General features: G+C 39.9%; 1 protein-coding gene across 17 annotated transcripts in view; it reads left to right on the top strand.

Annotated features, from left to right (window-relative positions):
- ptprsb (protein tyrosine phosphatase receptor type Sb) overlaps positions 1–25,788 on the top strand; it is a 281,301-nt gene that overhangs the window by 130,113 nt on the left and 125,400 nt on the right. For 10 of the 17 annotated variants that reach the window (XM_049478946.1, XM_049478941.1, XM_049478940.1 and 7 more), the window contains exon 7: positions 20,069–20,206. In XM_049478946.1, the coding sequence (XP_049334903.1) occupies positions 20,069–20,206 (138 nt within the window). The other 7 variants (XM_049478947.1, XM_049478949.1, XM_049478956.1 and 4 more) reach the window with 3 other exon arrangements.

The following is a 25,788-nucleotide window of genomic DNA, read 5'->3' as shown; positions in this document are numbered from 1 at the left end:
ATTGACTTTGGGGAGGCCTCTTTCAAGACAAATCTATCCTGGAAAAATTCTATAAGAACTTAAAGGCCATCTTTTAGGAGAGCAACAATTCTGTTTCTCACATCCTCAGAGAGTTCTTTGCCAAGAGGTGGTTGAATATATGTTGAATATGCAGTTTAAGTGACCAGTTAGAGAAAATTGTTCCCAAAACATCAAATTTACCAGTCCTTTCCCCCATTCACACCTTGTAAATCTAATGAACCACATGACTCCAGGGTTGGACTGACAGTAAAGTTATATCCAAGCTTCATTTTAATAGTCTTGTCCCATTAAAAGATATAATAAAATAATCAATGCAGAAATGTGAGTGGTATACTCACTTTTATTGGATACCATAAATATACATGTTCCTTCCCCCAGGACACAGTGCACACTAAACGTTTTGTTATCATCCTGCTTTGCACACTTGAGTGCTGTCAATTATATTACCATATTTTTTGCACTATAAGGCGCACCGGATTAAAGGGCGCACTATCAATGAACATCTATTTTTTGATCTATTTTCATACATTTGTTTTCCTTCTAAATTAGCAGCTAACAGCGAAAAGCTAAGCTAAGTTCTACACAGATTTCTCTCCTGATAACTGTTTATTTAGGTGAGTAAAGCACTTCGGTTTATTAACAGTAAACTTAGATTTCGAGATTTCCACTATAGCTGGGTGAAGCAATATTATCATTAGCTGCTAACCACTAGCACTAGCTGTGGTTAGCGCTAGTAAACGCCACCCAAAAGCACTACACTGAGGAACCCTGAGTGTTCTGGTAACCCAGGGCGATATTAGCTAGCGGGTCATCCCATGTAGCCTAATGAACCACGTGAACCAAATGCTAATGCCGCTTCAGCAGAGCTAGCCGGGGTTAGCAGCAGACTACAGGCCGATAATACTCACCTCTAAACATGGAAAAAGGTAGTGCTTATTTTGGTTAGCAGTATGCTAATGCTGCTCCAGCAGTTCTAGCCTGGGTTAACAGCGGGCTACAGGCCGATATGCTCATCTCTGAACAGCGAAAGAGCTAGGGCTTAGCGCAGTTAGCAGCTAATGCTAATGTTTCTCTAGGAGTGCTTGTCGCGGTTAGCAGCAGACTACAGGCTGATAATACTCTGAATGGCAAAATAGCTAGCACTTAGCGTGGTTAGCGGCTAATGCTAATACTGCTCCCGTCTTGGTGCTATAGAAATTTTACTGAAACACCTGTATAACTCTGTACTTCAGCAGAGTGACTTTACTGCTTCTTAATACCTGACTGGTAAAATTCATACATAAGGAGCACGGATTAAAAGGCACGCTGTTGATTTTTGGGGAAATTAAAGGATTTTAGGAGCACCTCTTAGTGCGAAAAATATGGTACATGAGATGTTGCTTATTCCCTGAATCTTTACTTTCTCTGCAAGCTTTACTTTTCTCTCTCTCTCTCTTTCTCTCGGCTATCAGTTGGCTCTGAGGGTTAGAATAATGACGCAGACGCTGCAGAGATACAGTGGTCTGACTCAGCCGGATCGTCTGATTAGGGCAGACTCTTTATTGATAAAAATAAGGAGAACATGCAGGTCTAATAAAACAGACACTCCGCCGCTGTGGGCCTTTCATCACGCCTCTGTCACCTGGACAAAAAATAGCACTTCCACATCAGAGCTGGAACGAGCGCATTACTTTCAAACTCAGACACCCGCCGCTGCCCGTTTTCACATTTTTCCATTCATTATTTTTAGATATTTATCCAGATTGACCAGTATTGTCTGTAAATTAAGTCGTGCTGACCTTTAAGTAAGTGTAAAAACTGCAATTTCCTCACTTCATCCTGCTGCTTCTACAATGTGAAAACTCTGCGGGAGCTGGATGTCAGTTTAACGTCAGAAAAAGACGTGCCAGTCAAAAGTCTGGACACATCTTCTCGTGCAATGATTTTTCTTATCTTATCTATACTTTACTTAATATATTTTCTGCATTGTAGATTAATATTAGATACATTAGATACAAAACTACGGTGGCCGAGAAAGCCCAACGCAGTGCAAATTGAAAAGCGCTGCAAAAGCACAAAACACATCCATCAAAATTACAACACAGGCGCAGCAAATAGAAAAACGCGCTGCAAAAAGAAAAACGCGCTGCAAATAGAACCACAACACAACGGAAGTGAGTCACAACACAACGGAATTTTCCCGGGGGACCTTAAAAGATGCTGTACCAGCTGTATACAAAGGACAATAAGTGGCAAACAAGCTTCTGAAAAGTAAGTTATGTTTATTACCTGTGATTACCACGGTTGTGTGCATATTATTAAAAGTTCTGCTTCACAAAACGCCTTGTTTGCCACTTATTGTCCTTTGTACACATAGTGAAGTCCGAGACGTTACTGAAGACGCAGCTTAGCTGGTACAGTATCTTTTAAGGTCCCCCGGGAAAATTCCGTTGTGTTGTGACTCACTTCCGTTGTGTTGTGGTTCTATTTGCAGCGCGTTTTTCTATTTGCTGCGCCTGTGTTGTAATTTTGATGGATGTGTTTTGTGCTTTTGCAGCGCTTTTCAATTTGCACTGCGCTGGGCTTTCTCAGCCACCGTACAAAACTATTAAAAGACACATATGGATTTTTGGAGTAAACAGTAAAAAAAATGTTATTCCTCCACATTATCCCCCTGATCTAAACCTGATGAACTGAGATGGTGATTTGAGGTGATTTAATTGGGATGAGCTGGAGCTTCACAGCGTGAAGAAAAATCAAAAACTATTGTTCAGCACCTCCAGAAACTCCTTCCTTCAAGACGCTGAGAAAACTATTTCAGGTGATTAAAATACCAAGAGGGTGCAGATCTGTACCCAAAGATAAATGTGCTACTTATAATTCCACGTGTACATTTACAGTGCATAAAATCATAAAAAGAAAGAAAACACATTGAATGAGAAGACGCGTGTCCAAATGTTTGACTTTTTAGGGGAAAAAATGTAGGTGAAAATTGACGTCAAATCCCAATTGGCGTTGGAAAAGTTCAGTGTTCAATAGAAATTCTCTGTAAAGCAGGACATAAATACATTTAGGCTTTACATTTATAAAATGTAAAAAAGGGTAAAAGGTTTCATTTTGTTTGTTTTTAAAAAGTAAAACTGTACTCTACACTGTTATGATTAAACTTTGTCTATGAATCCACATTTCACATGTTTTCAAAACCTACTACTATCTACTAATGTGGGTAGGGCTGAACGATTAATCGTTTTTTAATCGAAATCGCGATTTGAATGGACGCGATTTTTCAATCGCAGGAGCTGCGATTTGAATTAGCCAATAGCCTGCAAGTGTTTCCAACTTATGTGGTTAAAAGCGCCTGTTCTGTGTCTGAGAGGCTTGTGTGTGTGTGTGAGCACACCGCCTGCTCTTCTCCGATTGGCCTGATGCAGCAGGGGCTGGATTCATTTGAATATTTTTTTCACTGGAGGGCGGGGCTGCGTTCAACGCAACGAAGCCAGCATGCACTGCCGCTCTCTCCATTGCAGCTACATCAGGGTGAATTAAATTTAAAGTGGCGCTTGGACATGAGTGGAAGACTTGGATAAAATAATTTAAAGCCAGGCGGACACTGTGCAATTGTTTAAATGCGTTGTAGAGTTCAGATTGTCTGCGAACCCGAACCTGACTTGATGCCCGAACTCGCGCCGGGTCAGCAGAGAATTCCCTCCGCTTTCCTTTGCGCTCTGTCAGATGGTGCTCCAGAAAATGGTCTGTGAGGTAGATCTGTTTTAATACAACAAATCACACTATGATCTTTATGATGTACCACAAGTTACACTGTTATAATCACACAGTGCTGCACGCGTGTCAGCAGCTGCAGCTCTGCCTGTTTAAAGCTCCGCGCGTGGGTTAATCGGTTTGCGCCGCACACATCGCCGGGGTGACGACGCGTCTTTTTGGGGCAGAAATAATATTTCTTTATTTTATTTCTGCTATTGCGTGCCGTTTTTCGTTTATATCTTTTGGAATTCGTTATATTGTAATTTTATTAGTATTTGGGGATTATTAAATAAAATATAAAAGTAATATATAAACAGTATAAATAAATATCAGTTTGTACCAGTGTTGGGAGTAACGGCGTTAAAACAGCTTCTGGCCGCTGTGCCTGTGGTTTGGCGTGGTGAAGTGAGGCACAATTGTGACGATTTGCTGCTCTAATCAATTCAGTGATTGCCGTGGACAAGCCAAGTTCCGAATTAAGGACGTTAAGCTCTTTTTAGCTGCTCCGATGTTTGTGGTGCTGCTGCTTTCTCTTTTAGAGCTTAGATTTTCTGCCCGAACCCGACCTGACCCGAGGACCGACCCGAAATCGGGCTCCTATTTTTATTTTATATAAAGCTTTGGTGTGCTAATCATAATGTTGCTAAGTAACCAATTATTATTGTTCACTAAAGCGAACGAAATAGCGAAAACTGAAAGTGAAAAACATTTGTGTTAACTGAATCTGATAAAAACGGCAATTAAAAGAAAATAACATAACTATCTCGAACTGTATTTTGTGTTTATAAAACTAACTACAACTAACTGAAATTACTGATAGAATACCCTCATTTTCGTGTTAAATTAATTTAAAAGCGCTGTTGTACAGCGGAGTTGTACAGCGGGCGGTGTTGTGCCGAGCGCGTGGCACCTGGTCCGTGGCGTTAGTTCTTGTGTAAAGCGCTCGCGCTAGCCGCAAAATACGACAGAAAACACTGAGAAACTGCAGAACTATCTATGGGATTACAATATGAGCGCCAGGCAGATGAAAGAGAAACAGCAGATACAGCGTGAGAATATTTACCTGTGAGTAGTAACTCACACCAGAAATCTCTCTCTCTCTTTCTTTCTCTCTTGCAAAACGTGCACGTTTTGGGCCTGATCTAAGCTCTATTCTCTTTTGGCAAGGCTGTTGTTATATTAATACCATTTTAACGGTCATTAGATTGTTGTTTTTGTCCATTATTTTTTTTGTTTATATATACATATTTCCTTTGAGGGTGGCTTGGTATGTTTAATTTCATCCCCAGACGCGTTTTTCCGTTTTTTCCGTTTTTTTCAGTATTACAAGTTTTAGTAATTTTCTTTGGTTGTGTGGAGAATTTCGTTTTATTTTTTTTAAATTCGTTAGATTATATTTTTGTCAACATTTTGGGTTTATTTTCGTTTGTTATTTTTCTAATAGTAAATGTATAATTGATTTCCTTTTTTGATGGGCGAATATTAAAAAGTAACGCGATTAGTTACTTTTACTGGTAACTAATTACTTTTATAGTGGAGTAACTCTGTTAGTAACTCAGTTACTTTTTTGGAGAAGTAATGAATAACTATAACTAATTACTTTTTCAAAGTAACGTGCCCAACACTGGTAGCTACCAGTATGAAGCTAACAGCTAAAAACTGATTTACTTTTAAGTTCATTTATTTGTAAAAATGCATCTCAAAACTCAAAGAGTTTAGGATAAAACCGATATTTTGCTTTTTTTTTAGCTTTTCTGCTAAGGCATTACTGTCCACAGCGGACCAGTCAGTTACTGATGTTGCAGTTATACCTTTTGTGCATGCAAGCATTAATGATGCTACTTTTGCATTTAATGTGCAAAAAAACTGATTTACTTTTAAGTTAATTTATATTGTAAAAATGCATCTCAAAACTCAGACTTTACAGTTACTGATGTTGCAGTTAAACCTTGTTATTTATTTTGTTGTTACTTGCAATTTAAAAATAAAACTGAAAACTGCATTTAATCTGAGATACCTGTGAATATTTTATGTGGAAGAAGTTTATAAATTTATTTGATAGGTATGGTAACCACTAATACAGGTTTAGGTTTTTGATGGATTAAAAATAATCGCAATTTAAATCGCAATCGCAATATTCTGTGGAAAAATCGCAATTAGATATTTTGCCCAAATCGTGCAGCCCTAAATGTGGGATATTTTTCAGTCAACTGGTCGATTACTGCATTTTTTCCAGTTTATGGCACACTTAAAAGGTGCACTTAGCTCTTTCCCCATTCAGAGGTGAGTATTATCAGTCTGTAGCCTGCTGCTAACCCCAACTAGCACTGCTGGAGCAACATTAGCATTAACTGCTAAGCACGCTAAGCGCTAGCTCTTTCATCGCTCAGAGATGAGTATTATTGGCCTGTAATCTGCATGTTTACTATGTTAAAACAAGCTATGAGGGACAAACCACTAGCAAATATCGCCCTGGCTTACACTCAGGGTTCCTAAGTGTAGAGCTGACGTGTGGCATCATCCACTGACCACTAGCAGTTAGCAACTAATGCTAATGCTCCAGCCTAGTTTAAGCTTACTGTAAATAAGCTGAAGTGCTTTACATACCTAAATAAACGGTTTTCAGGAGAGAAATCTGTGTAGAATAGCATCCAGCACTCGTTTGACTTTAAAAGAAAAAGTCTTGTTATCTTATCTTTACTTAATTTAGCTTAGTTAGCTACCCCTCCACCACCATCCAGTGGTGAGAATTGCTAAATTAGAAGGTAAACATGGCCTCACCCCTGTTCCTTACTAGTGTCGCTTAAAATACGCCTTACAATCCAGTGTGAATTATAGTGCAAAAAACACCAAATCTTATTAACCTTTATTTTAAGGCCGGGACATTAACTGTGTTGCTTGCTGTGTTGCTCCGGTCACTTTCCACACTCTGTCCTTTTGTCCTGCTCCTGTTTTTTTCGTCCGTTTGTCCCAGTCGCCCTCTCTCCCTGTGGCTCTGGAGACACAGGATTATTTTTAATTTCAGTGACATTTCACTGGTTCCAGCACTCACCAGCCTCACTCTTTAAAGCAAGATTAACAATAGACTAATGAAGCTTTCTGGCTGCAATGCAAATCTCTCAGTCTGGTGAGAGAAAGAGAGAAAGAGAGAAAGAGAGAGAGAGAGAGAGAGAGAGAGAGAGTGGGCAGTGTAAGATATGGATTAAACACATTTGTTCCTGGTGTTTGGAGTAAGAACATTGGAGATGTGTGGAAGGTGTTAGTGTGGTTGTTGCTTAAGCGAGTCAGTTGTTGGTTAGACGCCCTTAAATACAGTACAGCAGCCGTTTGATGTCCTGCCACGCCCACTTTCATAGGTTTTTCTGTATTTATTAGGGGTGGGAATCGTTTACTATCTCACGATTCGATTCGATTCCGATTTTGGGGGCCACGATTCGATTCAAAATCGATTTTTGATTCAAAACAATTTGAATTATAAAAATTTCTGCTTCTGGCTTATGAATCTTATTGAAAAAAAACCCTCCATAATATACACTGGTCCTGGAGCAGGTAATGTGTTACAAAAACAATAAAATGTGCAGGAATGTGGGTCCTCAGTGACAGAGGAATCACTGGGATATCACAATGACGTTAATGAACAATAAATAAATAATAAATAACACTGCTTTATTACCAGGCTACTAGCGGTGGTGTGTAGGTGACGCTGCTGGGCTGATGTGATGATAGCAGTGGAGCGCTAAAGTTCAGGAGCAGCTGCTGATTAACTAGTTAATTTAAGGTCGTTGTATTTCTTCAGAAAGGGGGCAGGAGGTGGAGAAATTAATTCATATGGTCCATTCCTTAATTCCTCTGTGATGAGGAGCTGAAATTAGCTCTGATTAGCTTATTGTATTTTTCCGTTCCGCCTTAAATGCTGCAGCCCGCTGCCACCTGTAGCGTTATTTAAGGTGGAACTGGAAAGTTAGCTAGTTAGCTAGCTAACAGTTACTGAAACTAACTACTAGCGATCTTTTTTATGCTTGTTATGAAGCATTCTGCCATAAAACATTGAAACTACACGTTAATCTAATGTAATATAATGCTTGTTCTGCCATCTTACCGGTGATTCTCAAACACCTACGCTCTGTGTGTGTCTGGAAGATCTCCGTTTGAAAGGACAAGCACTATCCCCAGGGTTGCCAGGTCCAACAAAAATACCCAGCCCAAAATCAGTCTAAAACCCGCCCATCAGAATCGATTTTGGGACATTTTAAATCGATTCTGAATCGTAGTAAATGAGAATCAAGATTCTTATGTGAATCGATTTTTTGGCACACCTCTAGTATTTATGTTAGAATTTAGGTTAAGTTTGTATTTAAAGAAAATGCAGTTTAAATAGCTACTGCTTTATACACTAATCAGAACCACACAGCTAGACATTATATTTACAAATATATATTTTACAAAGAAGGGGAGCTGCATCTGTGGTTGAAGGAGCTACATTTAAAACATCCTTCCAAACATCTGTCCATATAAGACTCCCACTCTCCAGTAACACTAGTGTAGTTTCGTTCACGTGATGGACAGCTGCTTAGTCTTCACAGCTTTGGAAAAAATGAAAAGAACAATTCAGTTTCTGAATCAATTTCTCTTATTTTGCTATTTATAGGTATATGTTTGAGTAAAATTAACATTATTGTTTTATTATATAAACTACAGACAACAAAAGTTCATATTCATAAAGTTTTAAGAGTTCAGAAATCAATATTTGGTGGAATAACCCTGGTTTTAATCACAGTTTTTATGCATCTTAACATGTTCTCCTCCACCAGTCTTACACACTGCTTTTGGATAACTTTATACCGCCACTCCTGGTGCAAAAATTCAAGAATTTCAGCTTGATTTGATGGCTTGTGATCATCCATCTTCCTCTTGATTATATTCCAGTGGTTTTCAATTTGGTAAAATAGAATAAACTCATCATTTTTAAGCTGTCTCTTTTTTTTCAGAGCTGTATATTTGCATTGCAGCTTTGCAGAACTAGGGTAAATATTCAAAAGTATTGGTCTAAAAATGGGATAAGACATATTTGGTGTTTTACTGATTGCGAAAAAAAAATAAAACAAGTATTGTATACTTACAATAAGTCATTTGGGGAGACTTCACCCACATAGGTGGCAGAAGGTAGTAAAGTACTTCAGTGTGAAACCAAAACTAAACGGATTAAATGCACCAAATACAGTGTAACAAACAAATAAAGCATGGTCCAGACTTCCAGGTGTGATCCTTCTACCTGAATGCACTTTCTACCTGTGTGTGTGTGTGTGTGTGTGTGTGTGTGTGTGTGTGTGTGTGTGTGTGTGTGTGTGTGTGTGTGTGTGTGTGTATCAGTGTTTGTGGAGGTTCAATGCCAGAAGCTCAGCATGCACTGTTACCTGGGTGTGTGGAACTCTGTGTGTGCATGAATACATTAGAGATGACAGATGGCAAGTGTGATTGGTAGCACTGAGTCAGAACACAAACACACACACACGCACAGCTTAGCTTACCTGTAGAACACACACTCACACACACACTCACACTCACACACATATACAGTGACATGCCATAAGTCATGGGACAGGAACAAGTATTGAGTCCCATGACTTTTGTCATTTCCCATACAAGGTAAAGAACACTGCACTAAGCTGTGGGATACAGTATGTGTGTGTTGGGTCATCTGCATTGAATGTGGATGCGATGTGAAGTCTGTTCACATGGACTAATCTAGCCAGACACCACCGGTCACCATCATTACCACCCACTGTGCTCACACTGTCCACTGTGGGTGGTAATATTAGCCTTCTACGTCATGTTCCCAGTGCACATGTGACATGTGCGAATTGAGGAATGGTAAATTCTGAAAATTCGGAAAATTTATACAGTGTGACCCCAACTACCACTATATATTTATATTTTTATTGTATATGGTTTGCAGGTGTCAGTCAGGCTATATCAATACACACAAGCGAATCCAGCAAATCACGGGAGAGGTGAGATGACTGTATTACTGCAGGTAATGCTGAACAGTAGAATAGTGCACCACCACTCCAGAGTCTGGAAATGTCCGTCCATGTGTCTACCCACTCATCCCAAAATACAGGGATGCACCAGCATTTACATGTTATTATTTTTAAGAGATTGACACAACTAAATATAATTGCCTTTTGCAATCAATTGACCCCAACTACTGCTATATATTTATATATTTATTGTATATGGTTTGCAGGTGTCAGTCATGAAGTGAAATGACTGTAGACTTTGTTCAGGTATTGCTGAACAGTAGAACAGTGCACCACCACTCCAGAGTCTGGAAATAACATATGTCTCGCAAATCTCTATCCATCTATCCATCCATCTCTCCATCTCTCACTCCTTCCCTTCCTTCAAAAATACAGGGGAACGACAGCATTTCATGTTTTTATTTTTAAACGATTGACACCACTAATACAAATAATAATATTCATTCCATTTTGCCAGTCCTATGTTCCTTACTTTATTTATATTTAAAGAAGTATCAACTGACATCACTAAAAATAATATATACAGTTGCAGGGAAAAGTATGTGAACCCTTTTGGATGGTAAATGTTAACATGTTGTGTTCAATAAAACCATGGTATTAGTTTAAGCAAGCTGTGTTTGTCTATTGTTGTGACTCAGAAGAAGATTAAAACACATTTAATGATCAATTTATGCAGAAATCCAAGTATAATCCCAAAGAGTTCACATACTTATTTTTCCTTGCAACTGTAGTATAGAGTATATATATAACAGAAACACAACATCCCACATTCCCCTCCTTTCAGCCGTCTCAAGGCCTTCATCCTCCCATCCTTCCGGCTTTTCTCACTCGTTTCCTTCTCCTCTTCCTCCCCAGCCTACTTCTCTCTCTGCTCATGAGTTCTCTCTCTGCAGCAGACAGACTTTTCTCTTTCTTCGTCTTTTTTTTTTTTTTTTTGGCGTTCTCTCGTCTTGTCAGAGACAGCCTGAAAAGTCAGCGTTACTAAATTCCACCGGGACGTGATTTCGCAGAGGAGAACCAAACACACGTCAAAGAACTGTAGTTAGACAGAGAGAGAGAGAGTGAGTAAGAGAGAGAGAGAGAGAGATATAGAGAGCAAGAGTCATTACAAACTCAGTTCAGAACATGGAGCCTCTTCCCTCCCACTCTGACGCCATACTGCTGCACCCCCAGGCAGCCGTTTTGAGGTATTTTGAGCCTCCTATCTGTTGGAATTGGAAGTTCTCCGTGTTTCGACTCGATTTCGCTCAATGTGTCGACATTTGCCTTTCAGATTTACAACCTCTGACAGGAACAGCGCAAAGGGCGGTTATTTTTCCCAACAAATGGCTGTTTTGACAGAGAAACGTCTGAATTCACCTGTTGTAGGCTTCTGGGAGCTCAACACGGTGTTGCTAGAAGAAGGTGCTGGATCTGAATATCACGTAATTATGATTATATACATATATATATATATGCAAATCAGAAAGAAATTGAGACAATATGCAGTATGACCCTAAGATATTTCATGTTTTATCTTGGCTTAACCATCCATTCTTGTATTTCAGACCTGCTTCACATTCCAAAAAGAGAGAAATTTAGGACCAGCAAAAAAGTAAAAACCAGTATCCATAAAAAAAGATGAGTTTCGGATGAGCAAAGATGAGCAGAGGATCTCCAGTTTGTAACAAACATGTGTCCAGAAGCAGCGTTTACTTCTTTGCTGGGCTCAGAGGAATCTAAGATGGACCAACACACATAGCGCTTTTGAGTTTTTTAGTTTGAGTTTTTTTCAGTGACCAGCCCACGTTTCCACCAGTTTTAATGTAACTGTAAAAACGTCCCATCATATGTCATCCTCAAAGGGTGTGTCGCAGTGGCGGTAAACAGATGTTGTGAACAGATTCGCACTGAAGAACCTAGTATTCTCAAATCTACTTTTGTTGGTGGAAACACGGCAAAATGGTTCAAAATTTGGTTTGTAAACCAGAACGCTGCCGGTTCCACTTTGGTGGAAAAGTGCTAACAGTGGAAACAGTCAACAGTCAATTATGGTCATAAAAATTAGCATTCCAGATCTTTTTTTAGGAAGAAATTGACATGATTATGTCCTCTGGACCAAAGATGAAAAAGACCATCCAGACTGTTAAGTAACCAATACAAAAATAATTCCTGGAATCAGGAACAATTTTAGGGTGTCAGAGTTACCTCCCAAAGCATGAACTGTGTCCTGGTCTGCTTGATTATCTTTACTGAGAGAGGCTGCTTTTCATGGCGGGGGTGCTGAATTCGACACAACACTGGCAAGTATATATGTATATATATATATATATATATATATATATATATATATATATATATATATATACATACTCAAACTAAGCAAGTTTGGTTAAATCGTGTTGGAGCACGGTTCACAGTTTGTTTTTTTCAAAACAGAATTTTCACGTAATGACTTGAAAAATATCTGGCATGCAACCAAACTTAATTGCCGACCCCTGTTTTACAGGGATGTCCATGTTTTTTGTTTTTTTTTAACAAGACAATGCAAAACCACAGGCTGCACACATTGCAAAGGCATGGCTGTAGAAGAAAAGTCCACAGTAGTTGATTTTAAAATAAAAATGTATGTCACTCACGTGGCACATCTTAAAGACGTGTTTGCAGGAAGAACGGGATAAATTAACCCCATGAGAAACACTTCATCGCTTGGTATCCTCGGTGCCAACACATCTTTTAAGTGTTGTGGGAAGGAATGGCAACATTGCAAAGTGTTAAAAGGGCTGTAGCTGGTCTGAAATGCAGATTCAGAGATGGATGTGTTTTAATAAATGGAATGAACTGGAACGGATAAAACATGAGATATCTATCGTTTTGATTTGGCAGTGCACTAACTGTCATGCGCTAACTGCTTTGTGCATAGTACTGGTGGGTTTGAGATTGAGAGAGTGAGACGGCGAGAGTGAGAGAGGGCTGTGCAGTAAAACTCACTCTTTAACAAGACGAAACTTTGACTTAAATTGCCGTAACAAAAAGCTTTGCCTGAGATTGCTTCAGCTGTGCCATTTATTCCTGAGCCCCCTGTTGTTTCTCACGGCGCACAACTAGACATCGGGATTCGTGCCTCTGTTCTGAGTGTGTGTGTGTGTGTGTGTGTGTGTGTGTGTGTGTGTGTGTGTGTGTGTGTGTGTGTGTGTGTGTGGAAAGGTGTGTGTTTGTGTGTAAATGTGTGTGTGTGTGTGTAAAAGTGTGTGTGTACACACTCATAGAAAATACAACAGCCTCATCTTCTCCCTGTTTTGCTGAGTGCTTTCCACCTGCCTGCGTAAAGCTCCTAAAACACACATACACACACCTTAGCACATACACACACACAAACCCATTGGGTTGCGGGCGGCTGCTTGTTTGTTCGGAGGCGCTGTACTCTCATTAGTCTCTTCCACCTGAATCTTCTGGATCAATCTGGGGCGGACCGCTGGCAGGGCCTGCCTGCGTGCTCGCTTGTTTGTGTGTGTGTGTGTGTGTGTGTGTGTGTTTGAGAGAAAGAGAGAGAGAAAGAGAGAGAGAGAGACAGAGAGAGAGAGAGAAAAGGTGTGTGTGTGAGAGAATTTGTTGCCAAGTCCAACTCTCCTCAACCGCAGAGAGACATAGCAAGGCATTCGTCTGCTCTTATTATCAGCACACCACCTCCCCGGAGGGCTCGCTCTACTCAGTGTGTGAGTGTGTGTTTGAGTGTGAGTTAGTGTGTGTGTGTGAGTTAGTGTGTGTGTTAGCGTGTGTTGGGGGGTAAAGCCGGCTGCGCTGAATCCTTTAGACAGGTGAGGTTTAGAGCAGGATCCGCAGTGACAGGTTAGAGCTGAAGGGATGGCGGGTCACTCTTTATTCCGCAGTGGTTACCGTAAACCCGTTTATTGAACGGAAAGGTGTTCTGGGGGAAGGTGAGCGAGTAGCGTACCGGGCGAGCGACAAGGTCAAAGTCACACCCGGGCGAGAGTGTGAGAATTAGGGTGACTTTGGGTAAAGTGGGGCGGTGGTTCTGGTCAGAAACGACATGTGGAAAAGGCTCTATGCATGCTTTTTGTGGTGTCTTGTAAACCAGAAGATCGAAAGAACAACAGCCCAAAGTTACGTTAATGAGGTCCTACAACCAGTCGCCAACCTTTTTTGAACACACACTCAACTGTACAAGTGCACTGTTCCAACACACAGAAGGCGTGTCACAGCAGCGGTGAACAGATGTCATCATGATTCATGCTGAAAAACCTAATATTCTTCGGTTCCCACCGCAAACGAACATTCCTGTTTCCAGAACCTACTTTTATTGATGGAAAAGTGGCAAACCGGTTCAAAAGTAGGTTCGCCAACCAGAACAGTTCTGCTTCCACATCGGTGGAAAAGCGCTAATAGTGGAAACACAGTGTATTGTGGTCACACAAATCAGTATTCCAGATCTTTTTTAGGAAGAAATTGGACTATCCAGACTGTTATCAGTGATAAACCCAAAAATAAATGGAATCAGTAAGAATTGTAGAGTGTCACGGTTACCTCCCAAAGCACAGCTTGTTAGACTAGTGTGAAACGAGCAAACCCTAAACCTAGCCCTGGCCTGCTTGATTGTCTCCACTTTTAGCAAAAAGACACCTGCTCCCGAGAGAGGGTGCTTTTCATGACGGGGGTGCTGAATTCGGCATAACGGACTTGTGTGAATACTCTGAACCCTAAACCGTGCCCTGGCCTGCTTGATTATCTCTGCATTTAGCAAAAAGATGGCGCGTAACTGCACCCGAGAGAGGGTGCTTTTCATGGCAGGGGTGCTGAATTCTGCACAACTGACTAGTGTGATCACTCTGAACCCTAAACCCTGCCCTGGCCTGCTTGATTGTCTCCACTTTTAGCAAAAAGACAGGGAGTACCTGCTCCCGAGAGAGGGTACTTTTCATGGCAGGGGTGCTGAATTCGGCACAACTGAGTAGTGTGATCACGTGCCACATACCACACAGATACTAGGCCATGGCCTGCCATAACATCGCCAGACCTATCTCTGATTGACAATCAACTCTCCTACACTCCTACCATCAAATCTGTAGGAACTGTATGAGGATATTCGAGCTGCAATGGATGGATTATACCTTAACAGGTAGCTGTTACCTCTTAGGTAGCTCTGCACAATTACAGTAAAAGGAGGCTCCAGTACCCTGTTGACACCTCTATCCCAGATACAAGATGAGATACAGTATGGCTGGGCATGGGGGTATGGCGCCCTGCAGCACATTTACTTACAGCTGTTGCAACTGAGCCTGTAGATCTTCCCAGTGTCCCAGTCAGTCCTGTTATTGCACGATTGGGGAACATTCTGTTAATCAGGCAGACCAGGATATAAACACTCACTGACCACTTTATTAGGTACTCCGGACTGGACCTCTTTTGCCTTTAGAACTGCCTTAATCCTTCGTGGCAGACATTTAACAAGGTACTGTAAACATTGCTCAGAGATTCTGATCCATATTAAAATGAGAGCATCACGCACTGACTGCAGATTTATCAGCTGCACATCCATGATGCAAATCTCTCGTTCCACCACATCCCAAATCTGCTCTTCTGGATTGAGATCTGGTGACTGTGGAAAACATTCCAGTACAGTGAACTAAGCCATTGTCAAGTTCAAGAAACCAGTCTGAGATGATTAACGTTTTATAACATGGAGCATTATCCTGCTGGAAGTGGCAACAGAAGATGATACACTGTGGTCATAAAGGGATGAAGGACATGGTCAGTAACAATACTCAGGTAGGCTGTGGCGTTGATGTGACACAATGCTCAATTGGTCCAAAGAGTTTTCAACACTGTGAGCAGACAGCTCTGACCAATCAGAGGAGTAAATGTGCTTATATGGTTTATTAGTGCGTATTTTGGTGCGTTTAGGTTTATGCCTGAGTGAAATCAAACCAAACAGAGGGAGAAACGCTTCAAGTAAACAAACTCATCAACTGAATCGGATCATAGAAACCATCTACAGGTGTAAAAAAAATGCCAACTAAAACACCTGAGACCAGACCCCTGTGCTTTTCTAAATTAGCATAGAGCCATGTTTTAGCTAGTGCTATGTTTTAGCTAACTGTAAGGAGTGGAAAATATGTAGTCACATCTCTCAGCAAATAAAAAATAAGCAGGACTGTGCTTTTCTCAGTGGTTTCCACTTCAATCAGACTCTTGTCTTGTCTAAACTAGTCTCTCTCTCTCTCTCTCTCTCTCTCTCTCTGTGGAGTTAGTTCAGCTGACTGGCTAATGTTAGCTTTCAGTGACTCACGCTAGCTGCAAACCTTCATGAGGCGAATCTGTGGCCCGGGGGCTCTCAGCCACCTCCCGGCTTCAGGCAGAGGAAAGAGAGGCGCTCACTTCAGTTTAGCGCTCCTATTAGCATCGCCGTTGCCACCGCGTCTGGAAAAAAAAATCCCTCGCCATTGTCTCGTTAAAAAGCTTTTCATGTGAAATTTGACTCGTCGCCTTTTGGGGAGATGTTCTCTGATGATGCGCCGTTAGCGCGTTCAGCTAATCCCTAGCTGAGCTTTAGAGATTGTTCCATTTTTCTTCATTCCCCCCATTTTCTCTTTCGCTCTGTCTTTTAAAATATGAGTAATGGCAGCTTGTTGAAGGAGGAAAAAAAAACAGAGCGAAGCCAGAGGACATTTTAACGCTGCACGCGAAAAAGAAAGGCTACCAGAAAGAGAAAATAATTGCTTAAAGGAATCACTCAGAAGGAATAGACTCGCTTATGTGCTGTATGACACACTTGTATACATGAAAATGCATGAAACTGAAGGCTAAGGCTTGAGGATGGCTGCTGGGTACACTGGTTTTAGCCACAGTTGCATTAAAAAGTATGTGAACCCTTTGGAATTACTGGGATTTAAATTTTTTTTATAGAGCAGGGCATCTTTAACCAACACATCCAATCTCATCACATTCTGGCTCCAATTAGCTCTTAGAAAAGTCATTAGCCTAGAGGTTCATATACATTTTCCCCCTTTTCACATACGTTTTTATTGTGTTCAAAAAAACATACAGACATATTATTTGTGTGGTATAAGTTTAAGCAGACTGTGTTTGTCTATTGTTGTGACTTAGATGAAGATCAGAACACATTTATTGACCAATTTATGCAGAAATCCAAATATAATCCCAAAGGATTCATATACTTTTTCTTGCAACTGTAAATTAGTTGTTTTTGACTTTTTTTATATTTAACAGTGATTTTTATAGCGTTAGCAGCCAAACGACTTAAGCTATTTGAGTATGTTTAACAATTCAAACATGTATTATGAGGTGTGGCTATTGTTTGTATTGACTTGAATTGTATTTGAGCTAGTGTTAGCAGTTAGCAGGATAGGAGCTACAATTAGGCTCAATTCCATTTCACCCCTTGGCCCTAATGCTCAGTTTTGCATGTGCACATCTAGAGTTAGGGTGTTTTGATTCTCATTAGGATGGAGGGGTAGTTTAGGGGGAAGTGTTAGAGCTACATGGCCCTTTAAACAGAAGGAACACTGAAAGCAAGGCTATGAGAATCACTGGCAAGATGATTTGTGGGGAATTTTGCGGAACATGCAACCAAAGAAGCCCACAAATTTGAGTTTTTTACTTGTTAAAAATTATGATAACCAACACAATACCATAGTTTAATGTGCAGTTTCAATATTTTATGGTAATTTTCTTCAAAACAAGCACAAATAAATCGCTAGAAGTTTGTCTCAGTAGCTAGCTAGCTGGCTAACTTTCCTGTTCCACCTTAACCCTTTTAGACCCTGCGTCCATTACAATGGACATCATGTATTTTCATAATGTAATTTTTTTAATGTTTTGTTGCACATAACACTAATTAAGACCGGTTTTAATCAGAATATAAACAGACTATAAACAAGCTAAAGAAAAAGTTCAGAAGCCAATGGAACAATAGCTTAGCCCCGCCCACTGCACTGGAAAAAAACAACAACCCAGCACTAAAGTCAAAGGCAAATTAAAAGAGCTCATTTTTACTAATTGTATGTAATTTAGGACACTTTTTATGTTTATTTTATTGCTTAGGGATGGCGTGTGAACAAAAAGGTCACTTATTTTAGTTTAAATTGATTTAATGTTAATATAGATTTTGTATTATAATATTAGAGTCTTCCTTTGTGTTCATTGCAGACGGAAAACAGCATTATTATTATTATTATTATTATTATTTTATTATTATTATTATTATTATTATTATTATTATTATTATTATTTGTTTTTTAACACTGGCACATAATTTAGGTCTGAAAGGGTTCAATGGTGAAAGAGATGGCAGAGGCTGCAGCATTTAAGGTGGAACAGAAAAGTAAAATAATATTTTTTACAGACGCACCATATTATAAGCGCATTATCAATGAACGTCTATTTTATGGTAATTTTTTATACATAAGGCACATTTTAAGCAACACTAGTAAGGAACAGGGGTATCGCCGTGTTTCCCTTTTAATTTAAGCAGATCTCACCACTGGGTGGTGGTGGGGGGTAGCAACTAAGTTAAGTAAACTTAAGCTGAGTAAACAAAACTGTAATTCTTAAAAAAAGTCAAGTGAGTGCTGGATATTAATCTACACAGATTTCTCTCCTGAAAACTGTTTATTTGGGTGAGTAAAGTGCTTCTGTTTACTTATAGTAAGCTTAGATTTCCAGTATTTTAGCACAGTTAGCTGCAGCGCTAAGTGGCATAGTTAGTGCTAACCACTGCTAACCGCTAGTAAATACCGCCTAACAGCACTACACTAAGGAACCCTGAGTTTTCCGGTAAGCCAGAGTGATATCAGCTAGCGGTTTGTCATACATAGCTTGTTTTAACACAATAAACATGCAGGCTACAGTCCAGTATACTTGCCCCTGATTGGTAAACAAGCTAGCGCTATGGTTAGCGGCTAATGCTAATGCTGCTCCAGCCTCAGTGTGGGAGATACTTCACTGAAACTCCTGTATAATGCTGGATTCATTTTTGGAGGAGAAGTTTATGGTTTGTTTGCAGTAAGTAAATTGATCAATGTAAAGGTTATCTAAGTGGATGGCTTGGGAACAACTTCACTGCTATACACTGTGAGGTGTTATCTTGTAAGTGAAGTTTGCCAGCGTGCTCTGGGCAATGCGATGTGAATTCTGGGAGTTGGAGCGGGGCGGATGGGATATTCCCTCACTGAAGTGTGGTAGAGTGTGAAGATTTAGTGAAGGTGTAGTGAAAAATAACAGGACTCCGACTCCCTGACTGAAGTGAGGATGACACTGGAGACGACAAGATACTGTGGGGAGTGAAGGAATAACACAGGCTGTTAATATGATAGTGACAGATACGGAGCGAGTGCTGGAGTGGGATTTGTAAATGTTAATGTGATGCAGTTTATGCAGCATTCTTAGTTAAAATAAGAGTTTCTGAATTATTAATTTTATGTTTTCCATTCGTTTCTCTCTCTCTCTCTGTTTCTCTCTCTCTCTCTCTTTCTATCTTTCTGCTATTTCTTATTTATATCTCTCGCTCTCACACTGTTTCTTTCTCCCCCTACTGTTTTCTTCACCTCTCCATCTGTTCATTTCTATGGACCTCTCGCTCTCTCTCTTTTTCTCTTATTCTATCTCTCTGTCTTTCTCTTTCTCACTTTCTCTCTTTCTTTCTCTCATTTTGGATTCTTTGCCTTTCTTTGCCTCACTTTCTCTCTCTCTTTCTTCTTTTTTTCTCACTTGCCCACCTCTCCTTTCTCCCTTTCTCATCCTTCCCCATCCCTCTCTCTCTCTCTCTTTCTCTCTCTTTTTTCATCTTACTGCTATTTCTACATATCTCTCGCTCTCTTGTCTCTTTTCTCCCCCTACTGTTCTCTTCACCTCTCCATCTGTTCATTTCTATGGACCTCTCACTCTCTCTTTTTCTCTCTTACTCTATCTCTCTTTCTCTCTTACTCTAACTCTCTATCTTTCTTGCTCTCATTTTGGATTACAATCACCATTCTCTCTCATTCGCTCATCCTTTGTCTCGCTTTCTCTCTCTCTCTTTTTCTCACTATCCCACCTTTCCTATCTCCCTTTCCCTCCCCTTTCTCTCTCTCTCTCTCTCTTTCTCTCTCTCTCCCTGGCTGATGTTCCTATGTGTTTGCTTGTGTCTGTCTTTCTATCTGCCTCTCGCTCACCCTAACCACCCCCCACACTATCTGTTTCTCTTGCTTATTGCTCTCTCTCTCCCTTTCTCTCTCTTTCTCTCTCTCTCTCTCTCTCTCTCTCTCCAGGTGCCTTGCAGATCGAGCGGAGTGAGGAGACGGATCAGGGGAAATACGAGTGTGTAGCGTCGAATTCTAAGGGCGTACGCTACTCTTCCCCTGCCAATCTATACGTGAGAGGTACGGAATACAGTAGGTACTCCGTAGGTAATGCAGCTTCGTTCAGTTTCCTACTTTCCTGAGCCTCACAGCTGCTCTGCTGCTGTTCGTTTGCCTGTTTTTCTAATCCGACAGGAAAACGCCTGGGCAGCACTTTTCAATAATTGCTGTATATAATGTAATTTTGCTTTGTTGCTTTTTCTCTCAAGTGAAGAATTTCTAGGAGAAAATAGCTATTCGCACTGTTGTATTACAGTATTATATACAGAGCATACAGCTGTAGCATTGCAGAAAACCAAAAAAAAAAAAAAAAAAAAAAACTAAAGTGTCATTACGTTTTTTTTTTGTTTGTTTGTTTCCAGTCGAACCGAAATACATGAAAAAAAAAAAAAACAGGAAAATGTATATATGGCTTAATACAGGCCTTAAAATAAGCCACCGGCTCCATATTCCACAGATCCCTGCAGAGAACATAAAAACAAAGGGAGGAAAAAAAAAAAAAAAACATTAATGCAAAGCTTGTCATTCGTGACGCTGTTCTCACCACAGCCACAGCCTCCCCTCCCCTCCCTTCAATTCTCAGTTTGGAGCTTTAAAACCATTAAAAGAGGCTAATTGATACGAAATGAATTGGGGTTTTACCGGTGCGTAATTGTTTCTATAAACTCAATTAGCGATATTTGCTGTTGGGCTAAACACGGCGCGCCGCTTTGAGGCCTAGCGGTGTGGAAAGCGTTTATGCTAATTTAATAGAGACAGAGAGGAAGGCGAGGTGAGGGGGTGGGAAAGAGTGAGACCTGGACGTGGCTCGGAGGCGGGTGAGTATACGGGTCCTCTGCACCGGGCCCGTCACTCAGGATTACTGCCTGTGAAAGCAGGTGTGATGCCTCGCGGGCTGTTAATGAGTATTTGTAAGGTACTAGCTCTGGGCTAGCGGCGGCCGGCGCGCAGAAAAACAAACCACGGTGGGAAAAAGGCCAAGGCATCAGTGCCGGGGCTAAATTTACGCAGATCACGCAAATAACATGCATTTAAATCTGGATTAATTAATTTTACGGACACAGATTAAACAGCGCAGCTCCAGCGGTGCTGGCCTAAATAATTCCGGCAGTGCCGCCTCTCCCTTCAGAAAATCCCAAATAATCCAAAAGACTAAGCTTAATCCATGTCCAGAAAGCCAACTTAACTTGATGGCATAGGTCACATTAGCACGTTTCCCCACTGACCGGAAAAATGCGGCTCAGGACTATAATACATTATGTGTACATTTGAAAAAAATATATATATATATTTTAATCACAGATAGCTGAGCAAATAATTTGGCCAATGCAATTTAAAAGTAGAAATGTTCACCAATCCAATTAAAAATTAATTCAACATACTTTATATACATCAGAAACGGATTCAGTTAATATTAAATACTTATTAACTGGTGCAGAGATAAAAGGCCAGGTACAGTATAGATGCAATACAATATAGACCACAGGTAACACTGATGGTGACAGAGAATAGCAGGGCATATCCACCCAGTATAGAAATAGACCAGTGCCAGGAACCAATGGGAAATGGGGTGCAAAGTTTAAGCACCAAGGCTGCACAGCCCTTTTGTTTGTGGGCGTGGTCATACCAGATGATAACTTGTCTGCAGAAGTTTAAGGAAATTAAATTAGTTGCATCATACTTTTAGAAATCAGTAACAGAAATAATTTGCAGCATACATGTGAAAATATTTTTTATGATTTTAAAAGACTTGTAGCCTCATTAGACTGTTTTATATGTGAACAACAGGATACTAAGAGAAGGTTGACTGCAGCCTAGGCTTTGGAATGCAGTTAGACAAAAAAATAAAAAATAAATAAAAATAGGAAGTATCACAAAAAGCTCAATACATACGTTAATAAAACTAACAGCAACCGAAATCCCTCTTTCATAAGCGTGTTGTGCACAACAGTGATTAGTAGCACTTGCTTTACTAGAGCTAATGCTAAAGCTAAAGAGTCAGTCTGATGTTTCGTGATCTAATGTTGCATGACACTAATATTTCTCAACTTTACTAACTTATTTGCAGGTCTTCGTGTGTGCGTTTGTGTGTGTATGTGTGTGTGTGTGGGTGTGTGTTTTTTCTTTGTTTCTCTGCTTTCTTTGTTTTGTTTCTTTGTTTCTAACCAATCAGAACTGCTGACTGCTGTTGTTTTATTTATTTATTTATTCTTTTTTGAATGTCACTTTATTTCACTTTACTTAAGCATGAATGTAACTTCCAAGTAAGTGGTACGCTGTAAAAAGAGGAAGGGTAACAGTAATAGCTGTAGCTTTGTAGTTTTTGCATTGTGACTTTGGTGTCCTTCTTAGTTTTGCTTTCTTTTATGTTGTTTATGTTATTTTTTTGATTTGATTTCTACATGTTAGAAGTAAGAATTTTCATTTTTTTGTAGAATTTTCTGTCAGAGTAGAGCAAGGCCTTGCAAGCTAGAATACAACGAAGGGGCTTCTACAGTATATGTTTATATATATATATATATATATATATATTTCCAAGGGTCCTACTGCCACATAACATAAAAAGAAAATCTTGAAAAAATGAATAATTTGTTAATTGATTATATATGAGTATATATATATGGATATAATCGTAGAAAGAAATGCTTTGTAATTATTTTTAAAATGAGAAGAGAAAAGTCAAGCTATGTGTTTTACTCTGAGGAAAAAAGAGGGGAAATTGTGGCAGAAAAAAAGAAACACTCAAAAAAGAAAGAAATAAGTCGTTTGCGGTGGCCTTTTTTACTCTCTTTCTGTGTTTCCTGGTTTTCTTCTCGGCTCCTCATGTCATTGTGTTCTGCATCAACCCCCTTACACCCCCCAGAGCTGCGAGAAGGTTGGTGTGTTTTTGGTTCTTTTCTCTCTTTTTTGCCTTTTTTTTTACTTTTTAGTTCACTTTTAGACAAAAACAACAAAAAAATGGCATTTTACAAAAGAAAAAATGAAAATACACAAATATATTAGACAGTGTAGACTGCTAAATGCTAAAGCTAAAGGTTAGCCATTCTAACACTAGCATCTGTCCAGGTCTCTGTTATTCTCTTGCATTGCATTGTGGGATATTTAATATACTTGTTTGCAAAAAACCTCCTATCCTTCCTATCAGAAGAAACCCCCTCCCTTCCCTGTCCCACTCTATCTATCTCTCTCCCTCTCTCTCTCTCTCTCTCTCTCTCTCTCTCTCTCTCTCTCTCTCTTTGCACGCATTGCCATGGTTGGAAACCCAGCAATTGGAAATTGAGAACTTTATGCATGAAGGGAGAATGTGGCGAAGAATGCCTGCATGCCTGAACTGAAATTTGAAGCCTGAGTTTGCATTCACGTTTGGATTGGCTCCTTAAGTGACTTCCCGCTGTTCTGCCCGGCAACCGAACCCTTAGCCCCGCCCCCACACCTCTAAACTCTCTGTAATTGCTTGTTATTGTCCCCGCTTGTGTCTTGTTTTGTCTGCTTTCGCTAAAAAACGTACGCTTTGCTTGTTTTGATCTGTTGGTGTTGTTGTGTTGTCGTCTTGTTGCGTATGTCGCTTTAACCCTTGCTTTGGCTGATGCTGGTCTTTACTGGTCTGGGCTGGTCTTTACTGGTCTTTGCTGCTGGTGTGTGTATAAACTGTGTGTGTGTGTAGCTGTATTAACTGCTGTTTGCCTATTAACTCATTTCTAAAGTTACTGATGTGCATTAAACAACAGTCTTCAACAAATTTCCTTCGGTTTGTTAGTAATTAATACATAAATAACGCAAAATATCATCCAAGCACTTAGGGATAGGAATCACAGGGCATCTCTCGATACCCTATTATCACGATACATTGCTTACGATATTGACGATTTTACAATAATACTGTGATTCTGCGATACTCGATAATATTTAACCAAACGATTCTCTAAGATACTTCACAGCATCTGTGCTACTGAAGAGGATAAAATACTTCTGAATAAGCAAAAACCAGGGATTATGGATTTATTGGTGTCTGATTCACAGAATTCTTCAGGTTGACCCAATTCATTTGATTATAGCGCCACCACATGCAGTAATTCAGCAGTGATTTAAGTCAGCCTAATTTAGGAACTAGTCTCAGGGAGTTTTGAGTGCCTATGTTTCAATAAAATATCGATATTTGACTCTATGTATTAATAATATATTAGAAACAATACAGTATTTTCTTCCACTTAACCCTTTATGACCATATTAGAACAACAGATAATTGAATAATAAAATAGGTAAGCTAATAAACAATTAATCACATCTTCCGAGCTAAAAGTTGGGTTAACAGTAGAACTAACAAATAGAGTTGATATAAAGTATAACAAAAACAGAGCTTTAATATCTGTTGCAGCAGTTGTCAGTGGTTACTTGTTAATGATTTGATGTGGTAAAACCTGATCTCACATGAATTAATGGTAACATTTGTCATAAAAGGGAACTTTTCACAGTCTGGTTTGACAGATTTAGACCCTGTTTACACATGGGCACTTCATGGGAACTGCACTAGACTAGAATCTGAATTATATCCTGATTAGAATTTTTTTTTTTTTAACCACAGGCATTTACGGTATTAGTGGAATTCAAGTGAGTAATCCAGGTCCAGAAGGTAAAAATTGCTCCTGCCTGGATTGGCTCTGCTGAAGTTCAACTTCACACAAAACAGATTATCCATCTCTAAGATCTTGTTAGTCTTGAAATTACATTTCTTTAAACTTGGGGGAAAGCAACAGATTCAGCAGTCCACGCTGACAAGAAAACGACTCTTTACACTCTTTGCATTGATTAACTAAGCAGTGATTTACTGCATTAGGAGGAGTTTTGATTTTATTGAACATGCTCTATCTATTTCAAGTCCCATTTACGCCTAATCACAATGTACAAGTGTGAACGGTATACAGTTCATCTCAAGTATTCAGAAACTTAGTTTCAATTACAACAGTTACTTTTGGAGGTGATCAGAAATGCATATGCCCAAATTATTATTACAGCGTAGATGCCAAAGCAATACCCACAAAAAAAAAACGCTTTACTCCACCTTTTGTAACATATGTAATAACCGTGATACCACACCATCCACCGTCCAGAGTAGTTAGCCCAGCCCAGCATGCTCGGAGGAAAGCTCAGCGACTCGGTTCTGATACATCAGCTCACAGACGCAGCCTTGTGCTGATCAACATCACCCTTTTGAGTGATGAGGGGAAAAAGCACCATCTACTGCACCCACCCAGAGAGTGCAAAACCAACTGTGCTCTCTCAGGGCTCTGGCTGCTGATGGCAAGCTGCATGACCGGGACTCGAACCTGCGATCTCCCAAATATAGTTGCAGCTCTTTAGATTTTTCAGCACTGGACCATTTGGTGCCCCATACTAGAAGACTCCTAACATATCCAGCTCCACAGCAGAAATGATTAGCTGAATTAATTAATAATAATTCGCTGAAATGCAAGATTTTTTCAATGTGTTTACATTTGTAGTATTATTTGCCTTGGCTTTATCCTCCTTGGCTTATATAATCCTGATACTCAGGGCTCAGGTGTACACAAGGTCTTAGCCATAGTCACAGGTGCCCTGTAGCTTTCTACAATGAGTTAATGAAGAATTAGTAG

Source organism: Astyanax mexicanus, chromosome 4, assembly GCF_023375975.1.
Source record: "Astyanax mexicanus isolate ESR-SI-001 chromosome 4, AstMex3_surface, whole genome shotgun sequence".
Lineage (NCBI taxonomy): Eukaryota > Metazoa > Chordata > Actinopteri > Characiformes > Acestrorhamphidae > Astyanax > Astyanax mexicanus.
Note: the sequence above shows the minus strand (reverse complement) of the source record. Positions and strands in the feature narration are given on the sequence as shown.